Source organism: Desmodus rotundus, chromosome 1 (genome assembly GCF_022682495.2).
Source record: "Desmodus rotundus isolate HL8 chromosome 1, HLdesRot8A.1, whole genome shotgun sequence".
Taxonomy (NCBI): Eukaryota; Metazoa; Chordata; class Mammalia; order Chiroptera; family Phyllostomidae; genus Desmodus; species Desmodus rotundus.
Window position 1 is genome coordinate 10,801,151 of NC_071387.1, and position 20,601 is coordinate 10,821,751.

The 20,601-nt window shown below is 55.8% G+C and overlaps 1 protein-coding gene and 1 long non-coding RNA gene across 10 annotated transcripts in view; one reads left to right on the forward strand and one right to left on the reverse strand.

Moving 5' to 3' along the window:
- The window catches only part of DAB2IP (DAB2 interacting protein), a 182,892-nt gene that overhangs the window by 60,852 nt on the left and 101,439 nt on the right, over positions 1-20,601 (reverse strand). For 8 of the 9 annotated variants that reach the window (XM_053921061.1, XM_053921050.2, XM_053921059.2 and 5 more), the window contains exon 3: positions 16,660-16,805. In XM_053921061.1, the coding sequence (XP_053777036.1) occupies positions 16,660-16,805 (146 nt within the window). Of the gene's footprint in view, positions 1-14,819; positions 14,885-16,659; positions 16,806-20,601 lie in introns of those variants that run through there. The other variant, XM_053921069.2, reaches the window with a different exon arrangement.
- Positions 16,751-20,291, forward strand: LOC128780537 (uncharacterized). The gene is made up of 3 exons (XR_008426455.1): positions 16,751-16,828; positions 17,472-18,628; positions 19,113-20,291. It is a non-coding gene; the product is annotated as an uncharacterized lncRNA (long non-coding RNA).

Genomic DNA, 20,601 nt, shown 5'->3' on the forward strand with positions numbered 1-20,601 from the left:
ACTGCCAGATGGAGGTCTCGATACTTGAGTGGGTCTCGGAATCACCCAGGGCCTTGTTGTGAATACAGGCCCTGGGGTCAAGCCCTGTGAATCTGACGCCCCTGGGTGGGGCTCTGGATTCTTTCTGCCAGGTTCCCATGGCGCCATGGTGCTCAGCTGTATCCAAGAACCAAGACAGGTGAAATGACCTCTGATGCCCCCAGCGCCCACAGGAATGCTTGATGGCTCCCTACCTGCTGCTGAACTTCCTGAAGCCCCTGGAAGTCCACAGGTCTCTAAGCACCTACAGCTGACCACACCTCCCCCTACCTCTGCAGGTGGCTGGTTGCCCCATGGATGACAGGCCACTGGGAAGAATGGCAGGGACTAGACCAGCCCACTTCATCGGGCAGAAGTGCACTACTAACAGCTTTTTCAAAGAGGAGTCATTAGTAACTTGTGTGTTGATCATCAGAAACTCACTCAAGTCGTGTTACCTTTAAGAGGAAGCAAAACCCCAATACGGCAGAGGCCTGGACTTGGGTTGGCAGCCCCCCTACCCCAGGTCCTGTGCCTCCCCAGACCAGGAGGTCCTTAGGCAGCCCTCTGCGGAGCACAGTCCCACAGGAGTGAGGTCCCTGACACTGGCTGCAGAGACCCCCACAGGGTGGCAGGTGCCAAGGCCAGTTCCCTGAAGCAGGTGGGCACGCACCTCAGCTCGGAGTTCCACAGGCCTGGGTTCAAACCTGGACTCTGTCACTGAAAAGCTGTGTGATCTTGCGCAAGTCTCTTAACCATCTCCAGCAGGGGCTCCCTCACCTGTCAAGTGAGGGAGTATCTTCCTCCTAGGACTGCTGGGAGGGCCACAAGCACAGCGGCCCTCTTTTAGCCTCTCACTCCCAGACCCCTTGGGTCTGCAAGCCCCTCCAACTGCCTAGAAGGCTCTTCCCTGGAGCTCGGCTCACCCCTCTCTTCCCCGGGGAGGCTGTCCCCACCACGCCCACCCATCAAACCCTCCAGTTCTGGGCTCTCAGCGCCGTCGGGACACAGGCCTCAGCTGCAACGACACATTTACCCGCAGGACGATTCCTTCCAGCCTGTCTCCTCCACAGGGGGAGGGGCCGGGCTGGTTTCACTCAACACCCCTATGCTAGTACCACGCCTGGCACAGAGTGGCCCTTCTCCTCAGGACTAGGCCATTAGAGCTCCCTGTCCCACGGCTGGCTCCAAATGTGACCGCTCAGGAACTCCCACTTCCAGCCCCTACAACAGTCAAGTCCATGCCCAGCCCTCAAAGGGCCCTCTCGGACCAGCCGGCACCTCAGGAGCCTCTCAGAACCAGTAGTTGCTTCCTGGGACTCGGCCTCACACGGCTCTCCAGATTTCTTGTAGTAACACCTTCTTGGAGTTCCGGAAGCAAATCAAAGTCATTGCCAACTATTTTCTCCCATTAATCTCACAATGCATTTGCTATTTTCCCTCCATAATGACTCATTTAGCAGCAACAGAGCAATTAGGCAGACCACAGAGTATTGATTTTCTAAGTGGGAGAAATGTCCGCACAAACGCCTTCTCAAGCCTGTCTGGGGCTGTCTCCTGCTACGTGACGGGGTGGCTCTGTGAGCACTGGGCCGGCCATGCTGGCAGGATTCTGGGGTCTCAAACAGAAGCTCAAGAGCATGAGGTGTGCAAATGTGAGTATGTGTGTGTGCTCGTGAGATGATGGGATAAAGTGATCACGTGACCCTCAGGAGCCCCCTCAGAGTGCAGAGCCCTACGAGGCCTGCACCGGTACCACGCCCATTTGAGGACCAGGAGACAAAGGCTCAGGGATCAGGTGGCCGGCCCAGTTCACAAAGGAAGTGCGGGAGCCAGATCCAGACCTAGGTCCATGCATGTTCATTAGGCAGTTGTGGCACTTGGGAGCAACACAGTCCTTTTCATGGTGTGACCCAAGGAGTCTCCTGGGACATAGCCCAGTTGGTCTAGGCCCTGAAGTCACTCCTGAGCCTAAATGCAGCCTCCAAGCCTAGTTGCTGTAAAGAGGTTCACTCCAGGCCGCCCTTGGCCACCCACCAGGCCCAGGCAGTGGCTCTCAGAAAGGCCCGTAGAAAGACAGAGCAGCTGGACACCCGCTGCCCTCCACCTCCTCCATCCCGGCCCCCACAAGACAAGCACCTACCCACAGTACGCAAAGAGAGGGCAGAAAAAAGGGTGAGTCAAGAATGGCTGGATGAACAGGACACCTGTAGTTTAACGCCCCCTATCTGCAGGGGGCTCCGGAACCAGCCCTCACAGCTGGGATACTGCTAAACAGGGTACCAGTGTCCCTACTTCCCACCTCCAGAAACTTATTCTGAGCAGGGATAGGAGCTGCAGGGGCAACAGGCCCTCGAAGTCCGAAGGACCAATGCTAGCCAACACACTGACCTTCACCCAAGGACTAAATGGCTTCTTAGTGGCCATGGAAACAGGGGAAAATCCAGCTAGCAGATGTTGGCTTAAATGCCAACTCAACTACCACCTATGTGGGTGGGATAATTACCCATTCTGAGCCTCAGTTTCTTTATCTGTAAAATGGGGCAATCCCTGCCCTGCCACCTCCCCAACTGGTTGGAATGCCAAGTGGTGAACGATAATGTACCACATACATGCTGGCTGGGGAAACTCAGCGAAGAGGAAGGTTTCCAAGAGCCGGCACTACCCAGCAAGGGCCTGGGTACCTCCCCATCACCAGAGATGCGCGTGCCGACCCTGGGAAGGCTGTGTGGACGGGAAGCGCTCTTGTACAACCAGATGCACATTAACAAATTAAAGGCTCCTAGGAGTCAAGCACTGGAGAAACTCACTTCCTTTGCTTCCCTCACCTGTTTGGACTATGGAATCCCATTATCCTAAGTACCCATTATTTCCCAGAATTTGGTACACCACGGAACCCACTGTGAGAAGCATGCCTATGGGCACTTTTGACAGTGACCTGGGGAAGTAGGGAAGAGAGCAAGGGCTTTCGAGTCCACCCCTGGCTTGAAGAGACTATAGGACCTTGCCCAATGTCAGCTACACAGCAGACGCACACCAAGCCCTCAAACTCCCTCTCTAGCATGACAGAGAGACAAGCCCGTAGTCCAGGGGAAATGCCCTTCAGTAAACACAACACAAAGAGGGACTCAGAACCCTGACCTCACCAAGGCCCCAAACTTGAAGGGACTGAGGAAAGGCCACAAGCAGACATGCCTCCCCTGCCCTGCCCTTGCCTGAGAAGGCCCCATCGCTGCCCTTGGCCCTGGGTCGGCAACGCCTCCCCAGGCCACCTGAAAAGGGGGTGAAGTCTCCCGCACCACTGATTGCACTTCAGAGAAGGGCTTGTGGGGCCCACCACACGAAGTGGGAGAATACAGAACCCCAAGTCGTCTGTGTGCTTGACACCCCGTGTGTGGGTGCTGGCAGAAGGCAGCCTGTACCACCAGTCCTGCCCAGTGCAAGGCTGAGAGGACACGCCTCCGCCAACCCAGTGCCCTCTCCTCTCTCTGGGGAGCTCATGCCAGGAAAGGCCGAGGAGTCCGGGAACCGCCAGCTCCCTGGAAGAGCTCCGGCAAACCCATCCATAATGGTGCAGACATTGCTCCCAGCAAGGACAGAGCTTTATTAATTATTCAGGGGACGATGCAATTATGCAAATCAGTGGGCAGCCTCTGCCCACTGCTGCCTTCTACAGGAGTCCAGTGGGGGATGGGGATGCCCAGAGCCCAAGCGGCTGGGTCCCAGGGGGGAGCCACCTGGCCCACAAAGGGGGGAATAAATCCTCCAGGCTCTGGGCCCACAGAGGGCTCTGCCCAGAGCTCGGCCCCACTCCCCACACAGGAGAGATGCTAGCTGCTTTGAGGAATGGCTCTGAGGATCTGGGGATGCCTTATTCCAGAAAAACATACCCCAGTACCTGTTGCTGGGTCAGCAGTGCCGTCAGTCAAGACTTAACTCCTGCAGGCCCTAAGGGGATGGAATACTCCCAAAGTTCTGTCCTACGAAGCACACTTCTCTAAGGAGAGGTACCACTCCAAATCAGTGCTTACCAAAGAATGTTCTACAGGGCACTACTGCTCCACAGATGCTCAGAGCTGCTCTCAGGGTGCGGCTGGGGTGGGGGGACAGGAGACCCTGGGCTAAATGAGGTGACACTGCAGGACCTCTCAGGGCCTTCAACGTCCAGATAACAGAGTGACCCCCCAGATGAGGGCGCTCACCCACTGTGCAGGAAAACATCTCGTCTCACCTCCAGGGGCCTCAGGAACAGAGTCTGAGAAACCCTGGGCAGACTGCCTGCTACAGCCCGTTGGCTCCCCTGGAGTAGGTTTTCCCTGCTTCCATAACAACCAAACGTGGACCTCACGTGCCTGGGGCAACTGGACAAGACCACCCGGGGCAGGCCAGACGCCTGGCCACGGCAATGCCACTGCCCACACCTACCTCCAGCTCCCTCCCCGAGGCCCAGCAGGTGCCCATGTGCCCAGCGCCACCTCAGGGGGTGTGGCAGCAGGGAGCCTGTCTGCATGATGGGGGACCCTCAGCCAATCCTGCTAGACAGGACATCTCAGCACCAGACTTGCCCAGCCTCCCACAGGTCTGGACAAGGGCTGGTCTGGGGAGCACCTGAGCCATCATCACCGCTTCCTCTTTACCCTCCCGGGCAGTGACAGAAGCGTCCTCTACAAGCTGACCTGGAGAGGACGGGGAGGCGCTATGCAAAAAGCCAGGCTAGCCTACCCATGACCCCTTCCACCCGCCCCACCTCACCCAGCATCGTAAATCAATAGATCCATGTGCAGCCACAGCTCATCAGCTCTGCGGAGAAGGGAAGAGACGTGGGGGCCCAGAACCCTGGCGGGGCCCACAGGGAAACGCACTTATAATCACTGGTCAACTACAAATAGTGGCGGGGGGGGGGGGGGGGGGCAGTCACCGCCCTCCCTAGACCAGGAGGAAGGCCCGCCTCCACGGCCACCCCTCCCACCTCAGGACTTCAGCACCAACAGAAGCCTCCTGCAGAGCCCCAGGTGGCCCTGGGACACTCCTCCACCCCGATGACAGCTGTTATGTTTTCTCAGGTGGGAGAGAGTGAAATAATCTGGAAAGATTAGGATGCAAACCCCAACTCTGCCACTCACCTGGGGTCTGACTTAGGGCAAGTGGCTTTTACCTGGTGGAACCTGAGTTTCCCTTATCTGTAAAATAGGGAGAAGGCAGCACTGCACAGTAGTTAGGAGCATGGGAGCCAGCCGCTTGGGTTTGAACCCTAGGCCCGCCACTCCTGCTATGCATCTCTCGTTTCCTGTAAACCAGATGACTACAGCGTGTCGCACAGGGGCTCCTGAGAGTGCAAGGTGAGTTCCTCCCAGCGATGTGCTGAGAGCGGGCCGAGCCCACGGGGCATGCTCACCCTGTTAGCTGTGACACGGGACAGCCTAGCTTTGGGTCCACAGAGCCCTGGGTCCTGTATCCCTGAGGGTCACCCCCAGTAAGTGATTTCACCCTCTGAGGCCAGTTTCGTCACCTGTGCGAGTAGCCAGCAGAATTAGATGTGACGTGCGTCTAACACACAGTGCCTGGCACAGGAGGGTGCTTCCGACGTGGCCGTGGTTTACTGATGTTATTACTGACAGCGCGTGTCTGTAAACCGGGTGCAGGAACAGACGTGTGGCTGGTAGCGGGGCTTTTCTATGACAGAAAGTCCGCCTGGGTTTGAGTCCCAACTCGGCCACCTATGAGCTGTACGACTCAGGCCCGTTGCTCAGCCTGTCTGCGCCTCAATCTTCTTTGCAAAATTCGGGCAGCAATAGCCCCATCCTTCCCGGGGCTGTTTGGGGCGAAATGAGAACATGAACAAAAAGGTGCCGGGTGTGGAATCTGGCCCATCACACGTGGCCACTCAAGGGCACAGGGGGAGGGGGAGGCGATCCCGGCACCAAGAGAAGCCTGCCGTGCAGAGTGCCAAGATGAAGAGCAACCTGTCCACCGGCTGCCGTGGCTCCATGCTACAACAGCTCCCGGGGAGGCAAGACCTGAAGGCGGTGCACCAAGCCTCGGAAAGACCGGGGCACCACCTTGTGCTAGTGCTTTCCTTCCGGAAATCCAGGATCCTGGCTCCCAAGATCTTAGTTTTGGTTTTTCTCTTGTTGAGATGGGAAAACGGAGGCTCAGAGAGAAGCAGTTGGTGGAGCTGGGCCTTGGACTGCCTCTCAGTGACCGACTCATCTTCTCAGCAAGTGGCAGTGTGGAGATGGCGCTCTGAGTAAGGCAGTCGGTCATGGGTTCAAGTTCTAGTTCTATGCCCCATGGCCCAGACTCCCCCGCTCCCTGCCCCAGTCTCCTCCCCAAACCCTCAGCAGGTACCTGGCCTCCTTAGTTGGAAGGGCAGCCCGCCCCACCTGGCCTGGCCCCTTAAAGTGGCCTCAGCATAGACAGACACTCCTATTCCTGCACTGGGACCCTCTGGGCTGTGTGGAAAGACCTCAGCTCCCAGGCAGGGGCCAAGGGCACCTGGTCGGACCCCAGAACGCAGGCTAGTTCTGCCCTCCAGGCTTTCACTCGGTGGCCCTAGGCCTGAACAGCAAGTACTGCCGCTCACTCGATCCTGGTAAGTAACTACACCTCTCTGAGCCTCAGTTTCCCCTCCTGGTATCGGGGAGACAGTGGGAAGAGTGGGCCTTGTTGGCACAAGTGGGCAAGCACTGGACCCGAAGTCAGCAGACAAGTTCCAACCCCAGCTCTGCCCCCCACGTCCCTGAGTCTCACCCACCTCCCCTCTAAAATGCAGGTCACGGTCATAAATGACCTAATGGGTCCAAGCACCCTTGGGAGACCTGGGGCACCTTTTTCCAGTGGGGAGACCTGTAAGAGCCCAAGAGGGGGCTCCTGGCACTCCTCTAGGATGGGGAAGGTTGGTTTCAAAAGGCACCACAAGCTATTCACTGCTGGGGGGGGGAGTGTGAACTGGCACAGCCGCTATGGAAAACAGTATGGAGGCTCCTCAAAAAATGAAGAATAGAGTTACCACATGACCCAGCAACCCCTCTTTTGGACATCTACTCAAAAAAATTGAAAACGTTTATCCGCAAAGACACGGGCACCCCTACGTTCATTACGGCATTATTCCCAGCGGGCAAGACGCGGAGACAACCGGCACGCCCTTCGAGTGATGACTGGATGAAGAAGGTGTCGTGCGTGCACACCCTGGACACCACGCAGCCATCAGAGAAGGTGAAAGGCCACCACCTGTGGCCCTGAGAATATCACGCTAAGCAAAACAAGCCAGTCAGAAAAAGCTAAGAGCCATATGTAGGGTGTAAACCTGAAACTCACAGTCATAGACACAGCATGGCGGTTAATTACCGGAGGGGAGGGTGGGGGAGGAGGAAAGGATAGGAGGCCAAACATCGGTGAGGGAAGCCGGACTGACTTTGGGTGCTGGGCTTGCAATGCATTACGCGGTCAGGTATCGTGGAGACGTGCACCTGAAACGTACATCATCTTGTGAAGCAGTGTCACCCCAATAAATTTAATTAAAAAAAAAATTTAACCCTGGCTGGTGTAGCGCAGTGAATTGAGCACAGTCCTGCAAATCAAATCGTTGCCAGTTCAATTCCCAATCAGGGCACACACCTGCCTGGGTTGCGAGCCAGGTCCCCCCATTTGGGGGCACGTGAGAGCAATCGCAGTGATGTCTCTCTCTCCCTCTCCTTCCCCCTCCCTTCTGCTCTCTCTAAAAGTAAATAAATAAAGTCTTTACAAAAATTTTTTTCAAGGCGCCACAACCATAAAAAGAAAGAATCCACATACTAAGGTGGGTGGGGGGCTATGGAGCACCAAACCAGGGAACGGATTGGACACGGGGCCCCCCGGTGTGTGACTTTGAGCCAGTCACGTTCCCTCTCAGTGTTTTAGTTTCTACATCTGTGAAGTGGGAACTGAAACCCCTCACACCATAAGGAGCCATTAAGAACACGGCGAGGGCAGTGCCTAGGCTAGTCACTGGCCCACAGCTGGGGCACAATTCCTGCCTTTCTGCACATAAACTTTGCACAGTAGTTCTCAGGCTCTGGGGAAATGTGATCACTCCACCAGGGTCTAATTTGGAAGATCTGGGGTGGGGCCCAAGAATCTGCGTTTTATTCGGTGTCCCAGGCAACGCCCTATTCGTGTGGGTTTGTGAGGATGAAGGGTCAGTCCTGCTGGGCTGGGCTGGTCACTCTTACTCAGGGGCCAGCCCCTCTGCTTCCAAGACAAAAGTAGGGCTGGAGTCAGAGTCAGTTCTGGGACTGAGTGTGCTGTGAGATCTGGGGAAGGTGGAAAGGGGGGAGCCAGCAGGGGAATAAGGGGCACAGGGCGTGGGGCTGTGAACAATCTATTAAACAATCTATTAATCAATCCCCTTCCCTGGAAACAGGAATTGTTAGGGCCTCACACATCCTTCACATGCTAACAGTCTGCAGCTGCAATACAGCGCTTTGATTACAAATGTCAGAAAGACAGAGCATGAAATTAACTTCTCCTCAGTCAGTGTGCACGGGGAGCCGCGCACTAATTCACTGCCCTCGTCCGAAACCCCCCACGATACCGTCGCATTAAATCAGGGCCTGCGCCACCAGGGTGGCGTCTCTATCTCCGTGCACTGCTCTCTCTTACAGTCACGTCTGGCCTGCAAACGAGGGCTCTGAGGGTGCAAGAAAGGTCAGGGTGACAGGCGGGTCCAAGAGTTAACTGGGCAGTGGCCAGAGCCAGCTGGAACAGGGGCTGAAGAAGGGGCATCTCCCATGGGGGCTGCCCACTGGAAGAGAGAGGTGGGGGATCATTGTGACAAGGAGCAACTCACCCACAGAGCATCTAACGAAGGGAAATGTACAGACCCACCTTCTACTGGCCCCACTACACACATGGGAATACTGAGACTCCGTGGCTTTTCCAAGGTTGCCCCACAGACTCCAGCCTGGCCCGGGAGACAAGGTCCTGCAACTCTGAACTCTGATCGCTCTAACTCAGGCTGTGGCAGTCGGGGGACAAGGGGCAGCGTGCAAGGGGCAGCGGGAGGGTAGGAAGGGCAAAGCCCTGCTCAGGCTGCCTGTGGGAGAACCTCTAAGGAATTCTTGGGGCTACTTGCTGACCCCTCCCCTCATACAGCCCAGAAGCACATCCACTGGGCAAACCCTGAGCTCCTCCTCAAGGCAAAAGTCAGAACCTCCAACAAGCCCACCAAGGCCACTGCCACTAGCTGAAAAGTCTTTGAGGGGGCAATTCTAGGAGTCAGGTGCTGCTTGAGTGGGTGTAAGTAGGGGTATCAGGGAGGCCCTATTCTTGACATACTCCAAGAACTAAGCTTGACCTCCAGCCTTGGAGTCACTTCTTACCATCCCCCAAATGTCCAGGGTTATTGCTAAGGACGCTTGCAGGTAGAATCCTATATCTCTCTCCTTCCCCTGGGTCCTTACCCCACCATCTATCTGCCTGGCTCAGAGGGGACCTCTGGTGCACAACTGGTAGCTTCCACGAGGACCTGCCTTCCAAATGCCAAGGAAGGTTCTTAGAAGTGCATACCCTGGGGGCATGTGGTGTGGCCTACAGACAAGGCTGTGTGGGGAGCCAAGGCCATGTGCCTCCCCACAGGCTCATACCCACGCATGCCCACGGAGGACACAGATGCCCTGTATCTCAGGAGGCGATGGTAACACAGGCCACCCTTCCTAGCACCCCCGGCTGGGAAAGGGAACTTCCACATCATTTCTGCAATAATAATCTCCTTGGTCTTTCAGCCAGTCCTTTGAGGTAGGTGGGCAGGCATGAGCACACGTGACCCCACACTGAACACTGAGAGGGAGCACGGGAGGAGGGAGCTGGCCCTGGCAGAGACTGAGCCTTTCCAGAAGCTGCCTCAGGCATTGGAGGAGGTGGGGGGACACAGCAGGTCTGCAGACAGCAGGCCGAAGACCCCCTTCCTGGAAGAAGAAGGAAAGGGGTCAGTTTCACTGAAAGAGTGGCCAGTCCCTGCCACAGCCCAGGCCGTGGGCATGTCACCTGGCTGCCAGGAGGCCTCAGAGGATGGGAGGTGGAGAGAGTGAGTGGGGGTGGGGAGAGTGAGGGGTGAGGGAGAGGTGGTACAGCCTCACCTCCATCCAGGCTTGCTATCCACAGCTACTCACAGATCCCTCCCCCAGGCGGGAACGCAGCCCAGGCCACTCCTCAGAGAACACCAGAGGTTCTTCATGCGGAGGGTGCCTCTTCACTCACCCTTAGCCAATCACCACAAGGGAGTGGGCGGGCAGCTCAGAGCAGGGGAGAAGCTAAGTGTGCTCTGCCACCTGGGACGGAGCCACCAAGCCAGCGGGGGGAAGCTGGATGTGTTCCTTCGTGCCTGTTCAGTCTCCTTATGATCTCTTCTGTGGCCTTCTAAAATAGCCATTAATTAGAGCCTGGTAATTAACTTTTTGCTTCAAGTAATATTTTGCAAAGGAATTCCATTAAAGAGTCGATTTGCATATCCTCAGACATGGGCCCTGGAAGTAAGGCTGGGTTACTTGGGGAGAACGCGATGGGCCCTGGCACCCCAGGCCTGGGCTCTGCTGGAACCTAAAGGCAAAAGGGAATTAAGAGGGGGGCCGTCCTGGTGGCCCAGATACATGCTGAGTGAGCCCCAGAAGGTTCTCCCCAAGAAGGCAGGCGGTTCGTTCACAAAATTGGCCAGCACGGTGGCCACACACCCAGACACTGCACACAGACATGCACGTGTGAGAGCTCCAACACAGAACATACTATACACATACGAAAACAGACACAAAATTAATGGTAGTCAACACGTACTGAGCACTTATTAGATGGAACCACACGTCCACATTCGACCGATAAAAGCAGCCACTTCGTGTGGTCAAACCCAATATGAAGTGCCAAGCACTGTTTCAAATGCTTTGCATGTGATTACTCATTTCAAATGTGCAGGCATGTACAGGACATTTACACATAACGTGCATGCACACTCATGAGGGCAGGTGTGCACATGCAAGACATATCAGACATACATACATGTACCTACAGGTGCCTGTGTGAAGAAAGGCTTCTCTAGCCTTTGAAACCCCAGCCTGGGGCTGATCACATTCTCACTAGCTAATTTCCACCATTCCTAAAAATATTGCCCGGCTCGCATCTCTGGAAGATGCACGAGGGAGCCGCAGATCTAAAAGGAGGGTGATAAAAATGAGAAGGCAAAAAATAAATTGGTTCTACGTCCGAGTCGTGTTCGGTGGCTTCCCCTCCCTGTCTGGAGGTAGGCTCAGAATCACACGCGAGGGTGCGGGGCTCCAGTCAGCCCTGCTGCCGCAGGTGCCCCCGGGGCTCCGAGTGCATGCTGCAGGTGGGTGGGGACCTGATGGCAAGGTCTGGCCTCTGGGATGGTCCCACCTCCATGCCTTTGACTGTGTGCTCAGTTTCCCTGAACCTAACAGTGCCTTCGCTGCCCACCTATCCTACAGGGCAGAAGACCTCTCCAAGTGCTGTGTAAATACCAGGCCTCCTTATAATGATTATCGGGTTAAGAATTAAATCTGATTCCCTTATGGAGAGGAGGGAAGGGGAGGGAGAAAGGAGAGCCGGGGAGGCTTCCTTGTAGATAATTAATGAATTCTCTGTCATTCCTCTTGGAAGGCAGAGGCCCATTTAACAAAGACCCACCCACGTGGGGCCTCTCGGAGCAGAGGGGAAGCCAGGAAAGCAACCAGGACCCCTGGAAGGGGCCGGTCGGAATGCTCAGAAGGCCAAGGACAGGAACAGACAAGACTCAAGAGAAAAAGCACTGCTGGCCATGAAACTCGGAAAACAATATTCATTAACTAACAAGCAAAGAAATGCCAGTAACGGAGAGAGACCATTTTTTCTGCCTATTCAAATGACAAAGATTGTCTTAATGATGACACCCAACGTTTCTAAGGCTGTGAGGAAACAGGTGAGCACTTTGAAAATTCATGGGGGGAGTGTGAATTACTACAGGCTTTCGGTGGGGGGCACTTCTGTCAAAAAACGCAAAGTGTTTCTATTCTCTGACTTAATAATCTCCCTTCTAAGTAAGACTTTATCCTAAGGAAACAATCAGAGATGTAGAATAAATAAATATTCAAGGATCTAAACACACACCAGCATCATTTTTAACAAAAGCTAGATAACCTAAATGCCTACATGATTAAAAACAAGTATGATCTAACATGAGACAGAACTTTTAAAATCAATTTTTAAAAGACATATGAAAGAGGTTTATTGGCTTCCACAAGTGCAGAAGGAAACGAAAGTCACCCTGCCCAGCTATTTCTTGCATTCAAGGTCGTAACGACCCTCTGTACAGCCCTTTGCACCTTACGAGGGGCAGCAGCATTTAATATCTTTCCTGAACCTCACGACCACACCTGATGGTTACTTGTTTTCATTCCCACGTTCTTGATGGGAAAACTGAGGCCTACCAAGATGGAGTGACTTTTCCCTACCAATGTCAACTACCACTTATTGAAAACCAGCAACACACTAGTCTCGCCTCTTTTGCATATTATTACCTATCAAATAAAATTTTAGCAACATTTAAGGGATGTGCAAACCCGGTGTTAGTTGCCAAGGAAACAGCACTGAGCGGGACAGATATTTCCTATTAAATACATGCTGAATGTATTATGGTTTCTACCAACATCATCAGGCCCATTTTGCAGATGTGCAAACTGAGGCTCAGGAAGGTTAAGTGACTTGCCCCAGGAAAACCTGGCTTCAAATCAAAAGGCCACATACTTTTCCTGCCTAGAGGCCGTCTAAACTGCATAGTCAATCAAGGGAAGGCAGAGAAGGCAGGAGGACAAGCACTGTCTGTGGCAGGGGAAGCAGGGCGGCAGGAAAAACCCGGCCTGAATGCCCAGCCCTGCTGCATCTACTCCTGACAACTAAAGCAGGAAAACAGGTCCCATCTTCCATTCTCCTTGCTTCTCACCAAGCTTCCTCTCCGCCTCCAGGCACTGCCTCACCCAAAGGGGCAGAACTAATTCCTGCCTCCTCAGGGTTCCCCTGTTGAGGGTTCCTGGAAGCCCCCACCTGCCACTTCTGGTACCTCCCTCCCTAGTCTCACACTGTTTGGAATCCCACCATCAGGAACTTTCAGGTGTGGGAACTCCGGGTAACACAATCCCCGGGAGGGGTAATCCACTTCCAACTCTGCACACAGCAGCCCTGCATCTCTGCTCCTCGGTCGCCAGCATTTATGCGATAGGCCCAGCACCGGAAGAATGGGAAGAATGGGGGGGAGGGGGGCTACAATCACTGCAGAGTAATGACAGGTGAGGACAGGTAGAGAGCCAGAGACGACATAATCTCAGCACACGCGGAGGGCTGGAGTCACCCAGAAACAGCATCAGGGAGAAAAGGGACGGAGACATCCCTCTGCCGGCTGACCCTCCTAGCTACTCAGGAACATTAATAAATAAATGAGCGGCTTGGAAATTATCTTCTGGAAAGGCACAACCACCACAGGCTGGATCGCTTCTACCCACATTAAATAGCTTTGTAAATGAAGCGGCAACATTTCCAGCCTGCAAACCAAACATTCTTTTGCCAGCACACCTTTCACCTGGAAAGCCTCTGACCAGCATGCATTTCTGGTATCCAGAGGAAATGACCACCTGTCCTTGCTGCTTATTTCCAAAACCTCCGAAGAAAAAATGAGGGTCTAGAGACCCAGGGATTTTGGAGACCAGCTGGGAACCGCCCCCAGGCCACTCAGGGGAATAAGTACGAAGACTCAAACCTGTCCTGTGGCCCTGGGGACCGCCAGTGCCCAAGTGTGCCCACCAAGCCCTGGCTGGCCTGACCCCAGCCATGGAACTAGACATCAGCCCTCCCCCCCAACCAGCCAGGCTCGGTGTCACCACACCTGGGGCAAATTCCTTTCCCAGGGAGGTTTCCAACCTCCAAGTGAGAGAATTCCAGTGCAAAAAATAACCTCCACTACACAGCAGTTTGTAGAGCACGGCAGACAGCACGCTACAAAGCCACTTCAACGGCCATAATGCAGACAGGTGCACCCAAAGTCAGAACCCCCCAGTGCCCTGCGCTATCTATGTACATGAGGAGGCCACACAGACCAGGGCTCACCCCTGTCACCTAGAAGCCCCCACCCAGTCCCATCCCCATCCCCTGAGACTGGCATCTCTGCACTTACCCCCCCCACCCCGCCCCGGCAGGATGCATGGCAGCCCAGTCGGGGTTCCATGGAGCCAGGATTCAAGCCCCTCCTTGCTGCTAAACCACGCCAAAGGCAGCCTTTCGGCCCTCCCAGCCTTCAACAGCACAACCACACCAAGTGAGAGTAGGTGGAAGCGCCTCACCCTTCACCCAGGTCTGACCATGAGCTTTGGGCGACTTGGGTCACCAGAGTTGGTTTTACTCACTGAACTCCACACAGGATGACTCCAGGGGGTGCCCCAAAGAAACATCTGCCCGCCCATCCCAGTAGCAGCCAATGAATCTATTTCTAACCAAAGCAGCACAACAGGAGACCCCGGTCCTAGCAAAGCCTATTTCAGCTGCATGACTGAAAGGAGAGATTTCAGACCCGGTCTCTCTGCCTGTCTTTAGGAAATCTGGGCCCCCTTCCTGTGCCAGAGAAGCCACCAAGCTAGATTCTGTTTATGGAAAATTAATAAGACAATTCCACACCACTGCCAGTGCCGTTCTGCTCCAACCGCTACCGTTCACCCCCATTTCTAGAAACGGGCTTACACGGATTCACTCCCAACCCCGAACTCCGCGCCCCTTCAGCACATGGCAAGGCTGACCTGAGGCAAAGCTGGGAAGGACCCGCTCCAGGTCATCGCGGCCATACCCTGACCTCCAGCCAGGGGCGCCGGCCAAGCATCCGCCAGCTTCTCAGTGCAGGCTCTCCACTGGAAGGAGGTAAACATGGCATGCATGCTGCCTGCTCCCGGGAGGGCAGACACACTTGGAGGCCAGACTGCCTGCTGTTTCTCCTGCTCCCCACAATCAACACATGCACACAAAACGGGGTACGTACACAAGCCCCCGCATGCGGGTGCAGAGGGTCCTGACCCCCGCCAAGGAAAGCGCAGAGAAGGGCATGTTCCTGGGGGGAGAAAGCCGGAGGAGGCGGGGCGGGGCGGAGGCAGGAAGGCAGCAAACCGGGTGGCCTGCCGCCCAGACAATAACAAAGATGGGAAGCGAGATTTTCAAAGACGCAGTGGCTGCCCCCAGCGCTGAGCTCTGGCCTGGCTGCATCTGCCTGCCACGGCAGAGCACGGCACGCCTGGTCCCCTGGGGCACCATGGCTATCAGAGAAAGACTGAGGGTCCAGCCTTGGGCTAGGACTGGCAGCTGGGGCAGGAAACCAGCTGCAGGCAGTGATAGGAATGCGCTGGAGAGAGCCACTCTGGGCTGGTAGAAATTAAAGGTCTAGTAATCTACGGGGGCTACTCTCTAGAAAAGATGCTAGGGGTCAGTTAAAGTCACACAACCTTGGGCAGGAGTTGGGCTATAACTTGTACTCCTTTCCTTGCTGGAGCCAAGGGGGAGGGGAGACACATTTTTATTCTCCCTGTGCCTCGCCAACTCACGGATCACACACCGGGCACAACCCTATGAAGGAAGATGCCGGGGGCCTGAGAGGTTGGGGCTGAATGCTGAAAAGGCTCCTTGGTGTCTGCCTGTTCTTTCACCTCCACAAGCTCTGCAGGGACATGTTCTAACTGGCACCGAAATCCATCACTGTACCTGTGCCCAAGTGGAAAGGTGCCCTGGCTGGCATGGCTCATGGAGTGGGACCTGGGCCCCAAGAGATGGTGTCTGCCTAGTGCCCCCACACACGCACAGGATGGCTTGCCCTTGCGAGCTGAAGCCTGCTGGGTTGCCGGTGACTCTGGACAGGCTGAGCCACCTCCTTCCCCTCCTCCTCTGCCCCAAAAGCCACCTCCCCCTGGAATTTCCACACCCTGCTCCTGGCTTGCCCAGGAAAAGGGAACAGGGAACAGGAGACATCCGTGGGAGTGGAGAGGTAAAGAAGGGAAGCAGCTGCCCAGACTGGAGAGGATAAGGCCCTTCTTCCCGGCATCAGGCGATGCCCCTGCGCTCAGGGCACAGCCCGCTCTGCGCGCGCCCCAGCCCCCAGCATAGCGCGAGCCCTACTTAGAGCAGATGTGCCCCCTAAGCGGCCCAGCCCCCTGCTCCTCCCCTCCAGATGTTCACCCTTTTCCTCACCACTGGGTTTCAGCAAAACCCAGCAGAAAATGCCTTTTGTATCGGACACCCGGGGCTTCCAGAAGCAGGGGGGTGAGTCCTGAGGGTGGAGGCGCCACTTCTGTCCCTATCTCTGGGCATCCCACCGCCCGGGAAACAATGCCCACCTCGCCAAGGCGAGGCAGGACTTCTCGGCGAGGGCACTTTCTGCCCGGCCTCATCTCAGGGGCGGGGGAGCGGGGAGAGAAGGGTCCGCCCGTCGTGCCCCCCAGTGCGAGGCGGCCCCACAAGTTGCCGGACGGCGGCGTGGCGTGCCCTCCCGCTTGCAGCGTGTGCCCCAGCTCCAGCTCCCGCTTTGTCCCCGCGCCCTCCGGGGCGCATCCCGGGGCGGCGGCGCGAGGAGGCCAGGCTGAGAGGCAGCGGGCTCACCTCTCATTGTCCGCGGCGGAGGAGGCGGCGGCAGCGGCGGCGCTCCGGAACCCCGGCAGGATGTGGCGGAAGCTGTGGTTGCGGTCCAGCTTGGGCTGGCTCTTGGTGCGCTTGATGGAGCCCTTGAGGCGGCGGCTGAGGAAGCCCTGCGCGCGGGGCGACAAGAAGGGTAAGGGAAGGCGGGGTTAGCGTGGCGACGGCGCCGGGCCCGGGACCCACGCGGGACCCGCGCCCCGGCTCGGGCGGCCGCGCGGCCGAGGGCGGGCGCGGGCTCCGGCTCGGCCCTAGCAGCTCGCGGCCCGCGCCGCCCGCCAGCCCGCCGACCGAGCGCCGACGGCCCGGCCCGCGCAGCGCGGCCCAGCCCACCCCGCGCCTCCCGCCCGGCCGAACCTAGCCCAGCCCAGCCCAGCCCGCCACGTCGCCCCCGCCCCCTAAGCCGCTGTTGCCAAGGCGACGCAGAGCCGAACCGCGCCGGCAGCTGCCGAGGCTGCCCGAGCCCCCCGGAGCTGGAGCTGGCAGGGGGACGAGGGGGCGGGGCAGCGGAGGGGCGGGGACCCCCGAGGGCTGCAGCGGCCCAGTCACCTCTTCCAGTAACGAGGTCACACGCCCCCAACCACCTTGAGAAATCCACGCCCCCCAAGCTGTTCCAGATTGATAAAGCGCGCCTTCCTCCACCCACGAGGTCGGTGTTCTCAGCCCCAGAAGTACAGGTCGGGAAACTAAGGCTCTGAGAGCAGGCGTGTGGTCCTAGAGGGGCCGGCCGGCAACCCTTGACACCTGGACCCCTAACCTGTGTGCCCTTTCTTCCGCAGGCGACCATCACCAGCCCTCAGGGTGGAGCTCTTTGCCTGGTGCCAGAGTATCCCAGCAGGGACAACCACATTGGATTCAGGGTCCCTAATGCCTAGCTCAGGAAGGGTCCGAGGGGCTGAGGGTTTGCTGAGTATCCCCATTTCCTGCTCCAAGATTTGGAGCCAGGTCCAGGGGAAGTCTGGGCCTTAACTAGAGGACAGCTGTCTAGTCCCATTCATGGCCCACGGTGGGAAGAGTCCCGCTCCTGGGAGGAGTGCAGCAGACCTCAGGGAGGGGGGCGCGTTCAGGCCATTCGCCCATCTACCAGGCTTCCCTGGACTCAGGACAAAGTTTAATCCAACCCCCAGCCCCAAGAGCTCCTGGCCCAACAGCATTTGATACAAGCAGGCTGAACAATGCTCCCTTTACAAGGGAATGGGTAGATTTGGAGCCTCAAGGTGCCATAGCCTGGGTGTTCTGAAGTTGGAACACACTGGATGCTGGAGGGAGAGGAAATGGGCGGGGGGAGCAGGGGGATTCTCTGAGGGAGTTGTCTGAGAGAGTTCTGGGGTTCACCACCCCCACCTCAATCCAGGTGAATGGGATATTGACTTGTTTTGAAATTAATGTTGTACACAATCTGTACATTACATTTCACTCATCATGCAATAGGCTTGGGGTCCTCTCTGGTCCAAGGGAAAAGGTGAACACTTGCTATAGGTCACGCCCCATGCTGGATCTGTCCCTCTGTATGGCCCCAGTACCCTAGACATGACAAGGTTAAACAAGGTTAGACATGACAAACTGTGTGCCTCGTCTCGTCACCCACACAAACAGAAACACATTAGCCCTTTCTGCAAAAGAAGAAACCTTGCTCAGAGAGCTAAAAGGACTCTCCCCAAGGGCACACACTTCTAGGCGTACCTAAAGCCAGAGTTTTTTCCATGGACCGCCTCTCCTGCCTGCCCTCTTCAAGCTTTCCCTTTTCCTATCTTTCTCCCCTTACTTTTTCCTCCCACTCAATCTCTCACATCCATGGGAGACCCATCCCTGTGGCTACCGGTCAGAATTCTGCACATCTTACCAGGCGCAACTGAAAGGCAACCTCATCCAGAAGGCTTCCCAGGCAGTGAGTCCAAATGCCTCTCACCTCTGCAGCTCAGCAGTATCCGCGAAGGTGCTCTAACTAGTTGCATGCAGTTCACCAAATATCTCGAAGGTGTTAGCTGTGGGAGGGAGCCTCTTCCAGAGGGGGAACCCACAGGGCAATGCCTCATGCACAGGAACCACAAATGGTTGCAGATCAGGCAACGGTAGACCCTCAGGGAGACAAGGCATGAAGGCAGGAACCCCAACTTTCCCCACAAGCTCTGGGAATCTCCAAATGTTGGCCTTTTGCCAGGCATGGGGGGAGGGGAGGTACACCTGGCCAACACAGATGGGTTCTTCTCTAACAGGTGTCATGGTCAAGCAAGTTCCCCCTGTGTGCTTGTACTTTTTGTTTTTTTAATTTTCTACACTGATGGAAATTTCACCATTTTATACTCCTATAGCACAAAGAACCACAAAGCATGTTTCATAATTTAGGGAGCTCATTATGTAGCAATATTGATAGCTTTACCCTATTTTTGAGTTAAAAACATTTTTTTTCTCCCTTCTAGGAGGTTGAGTGAGACATGTGTCACTTCCTCTCCCCATCTCTCCTAAGGTGACACTTAATGCTCCTCTGACAAGCAACCTCCTCCTGGAAGCCTACTCTGAATATACCCCACACAACGCCCAAACTGACTGTGACCTTGGGGACTCAAATTCTCTTTAACATTCACTCCTTCCCCATTTATCAAAGTCCACTATGTGCTAGACACAGTGACCGAGGCAGTCATGAACACCAGGAGGTGAGCGATACACAGATCAAGAGGCAGAGAGGTCGGATCACGAGGACAGTGATTCTTTAGAAGGACGGGAAGGAACCCCATTCACTTCCACACCACATACGTCCACCCCTGCGTCCCCCAGAGGACCCAGCTCAAGTCCCTGCATATGGAAGGCTTACCAGATGCTCATCCTCCCAGAAAGCCACAGCTAGAAGGGGACGCAGATCCGAGGCTGTATTATGTGAGGGAATGAGGCCCGAAGGTCACACAGCAAGGTTAGTCCAAGACCCCGGACTCTAGTCCCCTGCTCTGCCCAGTATCACAGCTCCCTTACTGACCCATTCATGGGATGGAGGGCCAAGGGGGGCTCTACACCCAGCCCCTGATGGAGGGAGATGCACCTTTACCCCTGTCCTTTCATGGGAAGGTCCCAAGACATGATTTCTGGAGGCGGCTGCAGCTCTGCGCTATAGAAGAGAGACTGCCTGGCCTTCAGGTCAGAAAATCATGTTCTAGACCGAAGTCAAACTTTTGTGAAAGGAAGTGGGCAAATCATGTTCCTTCTTTAGGTAAAACAGGTTCTAGGACTGCAGCAGAGCCTGCTGAGAGCTGAGAGCTGGAGGCAGGTAAACAGGGCTCAACTCTGACTCAGGGGACGGCTGGCAAGGCCCCTCACCTCTCTGTGAAATGGGTGGGGCTGCAGTGAGATTAAGTAGGACAGATAAAGCTCTGGGCCCCTCTCTCCACACCTCCAGAGACTGACTTCATCCCACCTGCTCCAGGAGGCCGATCCTACATAGGCTGGCCCTGCTGATCACACCCCCTGGGCCAGCACAAGCCCTCTCCCACGGCTTGTGTTCAACCCGTAACATCCACCGGGGGCAAATTACTAGTCCTCTCTGAGCCTCATTGTCCCTATCTATAAAATGGCTAGAGATGACATCTACAGGGTTGTGCGATGGACTAAATGAGGTAAAAGATCACCAGTAAAATGGAAACTATTAAGCAACTAAACACAGTAGTCGCCAGCTTTACTCTTGTTACTCATGCGGCCTCTAGTGCAACCCCTGATTTTTGCTGAAAAGGTATGTGACCACCATAGGTGCCCAGTCCGTCTGGACAATCTGAGCAGCTGCGAGGTGGTGGCCTGGCATCCTAGTGTCCCACCTAGGGAACAAGTGTCGTGCTTGCAAAATGATGCTGGAGCCACAGACTGACATCAGTTTGGGAGTTTTGAACTCTGTCAAACACTTTTCTAAAGCAACCTCACAGCAAT